Source organism: Cornus florida, unplaced genomic scaffold (assembly GCF_030987335.1).
Source record: "Cornus florida cultivar Cherokee Brave unplaced genomic scaffold, ASM3098733v1 CherokeeBrave_3.0.0_Hap2_Chr05, whole genome shotgun sequence".
Taxonomy (NCBI): Eukaryota; Viridiplantae; Streptophyta; class Magnoliopsida; order Cornales; family Cornaceae; genus Cornus; species Cornus florida.
Genome location: NW_026775575.1, coordinates 77688132 through 77699060, shown reverse-complemented (window position 1 = coordinate 77699060; position 10929 = coordinate 77688132). Strand labels below are relative to the sequence as shown.

At 38.2% G+C, this 10929-nt stretch overlaps 1 protein-coding gene across 1 annotated transcript; it reads right to left on the bottom strand.

The window, feature by feature from the left end:
- Positions 1 to 10084: 10084 nt before the first annotated feature.
- Positions 10085 to 10679, bottom strand: LOC132309515 (protein FAR1-RELATED SEQUENCE 5-like). Its single transcript, XM_059807817.1, has 2 exons — positions 10433 to 10679; positions 10085 to 10278 (listed from the first exon to the last, which is right to left on the bottom strand). Exons 1-2 carry the CDS (start codon positions 10677 to 10679, stop codon positions 10085 to 10087), a joined length of 441 nt encoding a protein of 146 aa, XP_059663800.1.
- Positions 10680 to 10929: the final 250 nt, after the last annotated feature.

The following is a 10929-nucleotide window of genomic DNA, read 5'->3' as shown; positions in this document are numbered from 1 at the left end:
ATGACTCCCAAACCAGACGGTTTTAGGGCACTAGGTGTTCAAACACCCCTACGGACTTACAAGCTCAAATCAACTAGGTTACAAATCAGGACAACCTCCATCTAATCATTTCCCACTTCTCACATTTTGGGAGAAGTCCTCACTTTTTTTATTGCTTTTGCAACCATTTTTTTTTTTTTTTTTTTTTTTTTCAGCATTCAATTATTAACCTAGAGTTTGGGCCCTCCACTTTTCGGCGCGAGAAGTTTAGTGCTTGATGAGGCTAGAATCTCGACTACTTAGTGAAAATGGGTTGTTATCCACCTTTATCAAGAATGAAAGTTTTCAATGCACTACTAGCCCAATTGGGATATAACCAATTCAATAATCAACAAAGCATGTATCCCATAAATGAATGCTAGTGTGCACCTGTGCTAGTGTAGAATACTATAGTGAATCTCAAAACAATCACAAAATCAAGATGATGTGGACCACAAGTGCAAGCATGATATCAATCTTTCGAAAAATTTACCCCTAAATGGCATCCACAAGGTATACAAGAAGTATTGGACTCTCAAGTCAAACAATTTTTAAATTTTAAGCAATACAATCCTTAAAAGATCAAAATTATAGCTAGTTATGGACCAATCATAGAAAATCCCTCAAATACACAAGTCATGCTCAAAATTTTGAATTTAAAAATAAACACTGCAAAACACCATTACCCCTAAACTTAAATGGCATAGTGTCCTCCATGTGCAACGAGAACAAAAGAGAAAGTGTATACCAGTGCAACTAAGGCAAAGAATTGCTGGGACAGAAGTATCCAAAGTGGGTGGCATAGCCCCCCAAACTTGGGATTAACTGTGGTCTTGAAATTTTAGCACTTGGATAAAACTCATCAGATAACAAAAGGGATAATAACAGTGCACAGTGGACATGCAAGTGTAAATGGGATAACAATTGAAAATAGAGAGAGGTATAGGGGTGGTTCTAAAAATTTTGGGCAGTACTCTTTCTCATTGAAGTCACTGGGATGCACTTGATGGAGTCAAACAGATAGATATAAGAATATGAAAATAGGACATCCATAAAGAAAGCGTATATAAACCAAAAATAAAGTACAATACATCCAGTATCAAAGCCGACAGACACGGCTGCAAAAATAATATAACAGTATAAAAAATATGCAGCTATCACAGATATATGAGAGGAATAAGAAGACTGGAAAAATCAAGTGGAGGAGGTAGGACGGGCAGGTTGTGCTCTGCGGATGTCTCTGGATAGATCTCTGAATGCGGTCATGACATCAGTGCGGAGGGAAGCAATGTCAGTTCTAATGGAGACAGTCTTTGCACAGATAGATACCACAGCGTCCTCCAGAGTCTGAAGTCGTTCTCCAAAGTCGGGTATGTGAGTAGGAGCCTCAGGTGCAGCTAGAGCAGAAGAATGATGATCCTGAGCCTGCTCCTCATCGTGAATTGGTGACCCAACTGGAGAGTGCTGCTCTGGGCCCTCTTTAGGCTGCTCCAAATCAATATCCATGTGTGCGGCAGCCGGATCGACTGCGAAGTCGTTTGCTGCTAGGTCAGCTGCTGCTGCTGCTGCTGCTGCCTGCTTTATCTCCTCTCTCTCTAGCTCCTCAGCTACCTCGGCAGCATCGTCTCGCAGACTCTTGATAATAGCGTTGTAGCTCTTATCCCAGTCATTCTTCTTAAAAAAATAGGCCCCAGACTCAGTCTGCTCCCGTGGCTGGAAGGGATAGCTCTGATGACGTAGGATCTGGGTGATGAGGTTGCCGAATGGGAGATACTTAGCCCTTTTGGGCTTGGCCTTGCCAATGTGGTCGACATATAGCTTCATCATGACGCTCCAGATAAGCGCTGGGATAGACAGCCAATGCCTTGTATAGAATGCGTACAGAGTTGTCAGATAGTCGCTGTGCCTCTGTTTCTTGTGGCCTGCCATGAAGATGTTACGGATCAAGACAGAGTCGAAAAACCACAGGTCATCTGGAAGATAGGTCCAGGTGGCGAAGGTCTCGCCACCGACATAGTGACCTGTCAGTAAAACGGCCATGTCTGCATATAATAGCCTGTAGAGAGTGTGATCTGTGTCCTGTAGCTCTGGAGGGTAGACGTGTGGACACTGGCAAGATCTGGACAATGTGTCCACAGTGATGCGAATCGGGCAGCCGTCAATGATGGTCCGCAGCTCTGCCAGGTTACTCTGGGCAGGCTGGAGGTTCTGGAAGAAAATCCGGACCAACCTCGGGTACACTGGGTATGAGACAGAGGTAAGTATGGCTGAGATGCCCCTCTGGAATATATCATCATATGCTGATCGGGTAAGTACTGATCGGGAAAAGAAGTCTGTGTCAAAGACCGAGTCGTGCGCCACTTGAAGGCGTGAGTATCTATGTAATGGCTGGTCTAACTGCTGGGCTGGGTGAGTTAGCTGTGGTGATGGAGATGGTATGTGCTCAGCCTCAGCGTCCGCCTGGGAAGAAGATGCCTCGGCTGAAGAGTGTAATCTGGTGTCAGATAAGGGAGACTAAGGTAGAGTGGGCTCTGCTTGCTCCTCCTGAATGGGGTCCTGGGTATGAGATGGACCTACCTCATCATCTAAACTCTGCATGCCCCTGCGGTGATAGTGTCCACGAGCTACAGTCTTGACTTTAGCCATGGCCTGCAAAATAAAAGGAAAACTTGCAAAATGAGACTCAGTGCCAGCATAAAGAATTAAAACATAATTTATAGAATCATGTATGTCAAATAGGATAGACAAAACAGATAAGAAACATGAATCTATGCAAGTGACAAGTAATGAGTGACATGATATGAAGCATGCTAGACAGTATAAATATGAAATGCATCCAATGTGGAAAACACAGACATTGGGCATGTATGAGATAGTATGAAACACAAAAGATGGTGTGTGAGATGTGTGAAACAAATCTATGAAGTTCGATCGATCACAAAAATGTGAGATCGATTGAAGTTCGATCAATCAAGAATAAGTGAGATCGAACTGCAACAGATCGATCGAATAAAAAGTTCGATCGATCGAACTATGAAGTGAAACTCGAAAAGTCACAGATCTTTGACGTGGATGGCATGGGGCCTTCATGAACATGGTTGTGGGCCCATCAACACAACAAAACAACCTATTGGGTCATTTGGTTCGGCCCATATCTTCCAAAATCAAATCAAAATCAAGAAAATACAAAAACATATATACATATATATACACATATATACAAAGAGGTTAAAGCTTCATCCATGGCAATAGGCATCATGAAAATAATCTAGATCTAACATTTAAAGCATGTGTTCATGAAATCGAAGCTTGAAATCACAAGAGATGAGGGTTCGGATCTCACTGGAATCTTGAGAGAAATGGAGATGCGAAGGGGGTGAGATGTGAACCAAGATCTGAGAGGAGAGAGAGTAGCGAACACGATGGACCACACCGGAGATCTCGCCGGAGATAGAGAAGATGGGATGCAGCGGCGAAGGGGAAACGAGGGTCTAAGATCGATTCTTGTGGAATCGATTGAATGACCCTAAATCGATTTTTAAAAACATTCCCTTGCCTGTTCGATCGATCGAACTAAATCCTCAGATTGATCGAATTGACATCGATCTCTCCTCTTAAGTGACAAAGTATTTTTGGGATTTTTGAAAAATAAAAAGTAAAAATAAATAAAAAAAAGTAAAAATATTTATTTATTTAAATTATTTGTTATTTATTTATTTATTTACTTTTTTTGTATATATTAAGAAAATAAAAATAAAAATGACAATAAAAATAATAAAATATTTTTTGGAATTTTTGAAATTAAGAATTTAAAACAAAGTTAAAACAAAGTCAAGATTGAAAAGCAAAGAACAAAGATCGATCACTCCAAGATCGATCTCAGAATATCTTCGATTGATTGAGAATGCATAGATTTGAAGAAATGTTCGATCGATGGGACAGAGAGGCTTTTGGATGTAGGTGGATGCAGGTTTAAAATTTTCTAAGTGTTGGAACTGCAAATCGATCCAAGATGAAGTTAGATCGATCGAAGAACTAAAGATCGATCTATGAACAAGTTCGAATGATGGGACAGAGAGCTGAAATATGCAGGTTTTGTTCGAACCATTGGACAGAGAGTGATTTGGATGCAGGTTTGATGCAGGTGGGAAGTTCGATCGATTGAACTCATTTTGAGATCGATCGAACTTATGAAAAATGCTCAATTTCAACATAAAAGTGCATGCAATCCTAATCATAGTTCCTAGCAATGCATATGAACCTAAAGCCAATATCTAGACTTTGCAAGAAATGAAATTAGAGATAGAAATGAGGGAGGAATAGGGTTTTGACACCCTACGAAATGTCTTGCTAGTCTTTAACGTCTCTAGTAAGACGTTGGGCTCTTTTAGCTCAGATCAAACATCTTATAGTGAATCCCCTCCTCAATGGGGTGATAAGTGTTTTGAACTCCATCTTACAAATGGTTTTTTAAGGAACTTGTTGGATTAAGCTCAAAAGACATTTTCAGTCCTTGGTCAAAACAATCTTTGGGCTTCCACGCCCTTTCAAAACAAGATTTTGAAACAACTTTCTTTGGTTTCAAGGTTGAAGATGGACTTTTTGGAACTTTGGTCTCACACAAAAACTCAATTTCTGCACATTTAAGGTCATGACATTTCTCTACAACATTCACTTCTTCATATTTGTCAAATGAATTGGGGGTTAAATTAAAAATATTCAACTTTACCTTCATGTGGCCAAATGAGATCTTCATTATCCCCGTTCTACAATTAATGTTGGCATTCGTGGTTGCCAAGAAAGGACGGCCAAGGATAACAGGAATTTGGCCCTTAGGATTTAGGACAGGTTCCGTGTCAATAACAACGAAATCAACAGGAAAGAAGAATTTATCAATTTTAATTAATACGTCCTCAATGATACCCCTAGGCTTTTTGATGGATCGGTCGGCAAGTTGTAAAACCACCGACGTCGGTTTCAAGTCTCCTAAGCCTAATTTGACATATACCGAGTATGGAATAAGATTAACACTTGCCCCTAGGTCAAGAAGAGCCCTATTAATGATATGATCACCAATGATGCATGAAGTGGTAGGTGAACCGGGGTCCTTAAACTTTGGAAGAGTGTTATGCTGCAAAATTAAGCTTACTTGCTCGGTTAAGACCACTTTCCTAGGTGCTTGGCTTTTGTTCTTCCTCTTTTGGGTGCATAAGTCTTTTAAGAACTTGGCATAAGCCAGAATTTGCTTGATTGCATCCAAAAGTAGAAAATTGACTTTCACTTGCCTAAACACATCCATGATTTCATTTATTTTGGCCTTTTGCTTGTCATTTGAAATAGATCCTTTTAAGGCATCCGGAAATGGAGCTTTTGGTTCAAAAACTTTTTCAGAAATTTTCTTTGAAGTCTCTTCAACACAAAAAGTTTTCAAATCATTTTGCAAATCTTTCTTTTCGAAGTCACTTTTCAACACATTCTCATTTGAAAGATCATGCATATGCAATGAAGGAAGAATATGATGTGAAACGGGACGGGTGTCAACTTGTGGTTGCACTGGTTCACTCTCTTCATTGGACATACACACTTGGTTGTCCACAATCTTCCCACTTCTCAAGGTAATCACCGCGTTGACATGTAATATTGGTACCTCTTTTATGAGAATGAGCTTAATGTTTGTGGGTATCATTTCTGGAAACCCTCACGAGACTTCACTCGTCCACTAGGGGTAACCTAGGGGTTTAAAAGGTTTGTTGCATATGCTAAACGCAATCATGTTCCACGCGAAAGTGGCGTTATCCATTTATTGCTTTCTAGTTTATAGTTGTATAGTTGTTCATTTCATTCCTTTACTTTGTAGTTCATTGTTAGGGACTACCATTATTTAAGTTTGGGGGTGTGATGAATACTGAAAAGTGTGCGTTTAAACCCTTTAAGCTTGAGCATTCTAAAACTTTTATCTATCTTATTTCCCCGTTTTATTCTAATTTCGTGTTATTGCCCTTTTCAGGTATTTATCCAAAAAATAAGTCAATTCAGCCAAATAAGAGCATTAAAGAAGTTAATTCAAGCTGAATGGAAGAAAGGAGCAAAGTGGGAGCAAAATGAAGAAAAGTGTGAAAATTCAGCATGTTCGATCGATTTCAGCATTTCTTCGATCGATCGAAAATTCATCGATCTAAGCAGTTCAAAATAGATCCAAGCCTTTGTCCTTATCTAAAAGAATCCAATAAGTTCGATCGATCCAATATTTCCCAGATCGATCAAAATGACTTGATCTTATCCACACCTAGCACCCACCTACCACTTTTGTCTTCTTCCCAAAAATATCCCAAAATATCTCTGAGATTTGTCTTTATTCAAAATGGCGCCGCTAAGGATGATCGATCTCTGCAGCATTCGATAGATCTCAGCCAAGTTCGATCGATCTCAACACAAATCGATCGATCAAACTTCCTCAAGTCCCAAAAAAAGACAAATTCCAGCTTATTAAAAGTTGGCTCATGGTGCAATCATTGGAGGGACCTTGATGCACAAATCTAGACCATTGGTGTGACATTTGACCTACCTATATAAGGATTGAGAGCCACTTTTAGAGTATAATTCATGTAGGTTAGAGGTTATTTATAATATAATTTTCTTATATCCTGGAGAGGAGGCTAGAGATTAGAGAGCTTTACACATTTTGGGAGTTCTTCCATTCTTCTTGGGTTTCCATCGAGAAGGAGGTCATTCCTACCATGGAGATAGCCCTTGAAGGTTGGATGACTACTTCAATGAGTGGCTAGACATCTACTTGGGGCTAGAGTAGCCCCTAAGTTTGCTTCTTAGACTTAGTTCTTTGTATATTTTTGGGGATTTATTTGTAACAATGTTTTGATCTTAGATTTATATATATATCTTGTGGTTTCTACTTGATGTGTATGGATTAATGCTTTCAATTGATTATCTACTTCTAACCATATGTCTATGTATGCTAGAATGGATGATTCATGTGTTTTTCTCTAGATTTAGTGGAATTTATGCATGTCTATGTGTATAGATGAAGTTAATCTAAAGATGGTCAAAATATAGAGCTTAATTGAACACTCTTGCAATTTATTTGATGGTTCACACTTATTTCTTGATGGATTATACCACACCTTTAGCTTACTTAGTTTAATTTCATGTCTTTAGTGTAGATGTAGTGTAGTTGCTTTAAATTCATAGATAGGTGGACAATCTACTCTTGTTCCTTGCTGTTCCATACTTATGAATGCACCAGGTGTATGTTTCTAGATAGTTGTGTGTGCATAAATTGTAGTTTTATTGAATGGATTTTGGTTTCATTTGATAGGTTGTGTTTTCCATTTGATTTGGCTTGGCAATCTATACTTATTTTCCATCCATGCCTAGTTTCAATTAATGTCACACACACACACAAGTTATAAGTCAATTTCCCCATTAATATACAATTGCTAGTGTCTAGTGAAGTCAAGCTTAGTGGTGAACTCTAGTACCCCAAGTCCTCCCCTCTATATCTTTCTCTACTTTATTAATCATTGAATTTTGTTTACTTTAATTTCATTTGCATAATAGCTTAATCAATCAATCCAACCAATCTTTGATCACTCGACATACTAACCCTATTTATTGTTTCCATTGTAAAGGCACCCACAATCCCTTGGGACGATCCCTACTCACCCAAGCTATATTTTTAGTTAGAGGTAGTTGTGGCTTTTATAAATCTAAAACTTGGCCACATTGCACACTCATACTCTTAGTTCATCTCTTTGCAAACTTTTGGTGTAACCCGACGACACACCTCCAATAACTGCACCAAATTTTTATGTCCTTCAGAATGTTCTGTTCTGCCCATTTCTGACACTGTTGTTGGTGACATGTCTGATTCATGTTTGCTATTGGCGCAGGGGACATTAGCGCAACATTTGATTGACGTATAGCTTCTACATCAACTCCCTTTTACTATCATGATTCACGCAAAATGATACATCAGTTGTTTGCAATTTCAGCAGTAAATTTATTAAAAATTTGGGCCCTATGCATATAATATACACTTACTAGTTTCAACGTGAATGGTTTTTCATATGCGGATGGGGTCATTATTTGTTCACTTGCAAACATGTTACTTAATGGAGTCATGGGTTCTTCAAAATAAGCTGTACGGGGGCTATTATCCTATTCCTGGGGTAGTGTTGAAGGTCCTGCCTTATTAAATTCTTCGGACATGAATATGTGTGATGGAATTTCAGCACCCTTCAAACAATCAAACCATTAACTTAAGTGTTATGATGTACATATAGTTTCGGATATGTCAAACTTAGAAGAACACTCACATTGTGTAAAATATATGAAGGGGTGGTAATACTAGCACTGCAGCCTGCCACTCCGGCAACAATGCCACCATTGGAATTCTATATAACAAGATATGAGGAGTTTGTTGTTTAAAAATTGTATAATGACAACAGAGAAAAAACAATAAACATAACAGAGTAAAACCACACACTTAAAGCTAAATACATACATGATAAGGCTAAGGGTATATACCTCTAAATTACGGTTGTCAGTCTTTTTCTTCTTTCTAGTGGTTTTTTCCAACACAGATATGAACCTACGCCTTCTTCCTTTCGATGTATCTTTGGTGGCAATCCCCTTCGGATTAAATATTGGAATCCTTTGCACAATGTCTTTGGTGGTAGCCGTAGGATTATGTATTGATCCTTGGACAATTTACTTCAAACTACTAAGCTACATCAAAACATTATTGAATCCGTCGTGGCTAAGGGATGTAATGGAAGATATTCTGTGAGCTAACGACAAAGTATTCTGTGCCGTCGTCTCATCTCAAGTCTAGGATCCGTCAACATATCTATGCCAATTAATTCTTCCAACCTGTCATCCTTCGCATTTCTTATCCACCTTTTCAAAACATATCGGCTCGGTATTTTGCTCGTACAGAGCTTATCTCTGAGGACTTGCATTGTATGGCTGCATATGACACCTTCCATTTCAAACTTTCCACAATAATAAGATAAATGGTCGTCTTGTATCCTTATCACTCGCTATATCACCTTCTCATTATATAACACAACTTCATACACATATTCCCTGTTACCATTGTCATTGCTGTTCAGGATATACTAACTCATACAAGCTATTAATAATTGTTCCTAAAAAAGTTCAAATATATTAGAAGTGTACACATGTCCGGCGTGATCTAATATGGGAGATCTTGCTTTCATCCTAGGCATCTTCTGGACCAAATCATATTCAACTTTATATTCCTTGTACCTTTTGTCGTATGACAACGTGTCGAAATGCTTGAAGAAATCTGGAAGTGCATATTGTCTAGATAAGTACTGTTTCAACCCACTGTTAAAGCTTTTACTTAACTGTGTGGTACACATACTAGCAGACCATACATTTTTTACATATGCCTTGGCCCATACATGTTTCAAACGAAACAAGTTAGCGAACCATCTATTATTTTCCACACCAAATTCCATTTCTATCAAAGACCATTCCTGTAAAAACTCATCATGCTCCTTAATGTCAAACATTAATTTGGAGATCACACTTTTTATGCTTTTTCCACCAACAGACATGTTGCCGATATACTTTTGTGTATTAAGCATAAGGTGCCACGTACACAGATGGTGATTTGTGTCAGGCATTACTTTTGTTAATGCCTTTGCCATTGCTGCGTCTTGGTCAGTCAATATTGTCCTCGGCACTTTACGGGACATTACGTTCAAGAATGTATTAAACAACCAAGCAAACCAATCCGCCGTCTTATCATACATGAAAGTGTCACGAAAAACACATGTTTGCCGATGATGGTTCAAACTGAGAAAAACACCCAAAGGCCTGTTACCTTGGACAAGTTTATATGTTATATCAAACGTAACCACATCTCCAAAATGGCCATAATCTGATATCATTTTTGAATCCGCCCAAAATATATTAGTTATCATTGTATCTTTGTCCAGTTGGACAGTATGAGAAAATGATAGATTTTCCCATGATTAAGTTTGGAAATAATTCATGTGCCAACCCATCGCTCCACATTCTAGCTCATTCTGCCTCTTGTCTTAATATAATTTTGTACATCAACCTTGGTGTAGCCAATTGCTTCTATACCTCTAACTTGTTTGGAGCTTAATTCGAAGGCTTTACGAACTGCTATTCCAAAATCACAACCTAACTCCACATAATACCTTGCACTGAGCTGATTTTTCGCTGCGATGGTATCATGTAGGTGTACTGTTGCATGATGAGGGGATGGTTGTGACTTTTTTCAAACTGTCTTACAACAAACTTTGCAAACCCACATCATACTTTACTAACATGCATGCACCACAGTTTGTGCGTGTTTCAGCCCTTGGTTTATTTGTTTTTCTGTCTCTCTTGTCCTTACCTTTTAAACCCTCATTGCTACATACAAACAACCTAGATGTCATTTTTCCATTCTTCTGACTTTTATTTTTGGACTCCTTCCGAATACTAAAACTGACTCTACCACCATAATTATTGTAAAAATCATAAGCCGCATTTTCAGAATCAAACTCCATTTCAAGACATGGTTTCCATTGTATTTCATGTACCTCACAATCTGATTCATTATCTGTTTCGTCAATATTAATAGTTCTATCTTCCATGGCCATAACTTAAATATAAAACTTACAAATGTTAGCATAAGACGTAAGTATTAGCATAGTTCAATTATCACCACCTTACACTAACATGTATCAATAGTTTAATAATATAACATCAAATATTTTACCTAACATCTTCACATCAAACTGATAAAATAATATAATGCATATCCACATATGCATACACTTTTCCAACATGTGGCAGTACTTATTTGAAATTATCATACAAAAAAAAACCTAACATATTTCAACAAAACCT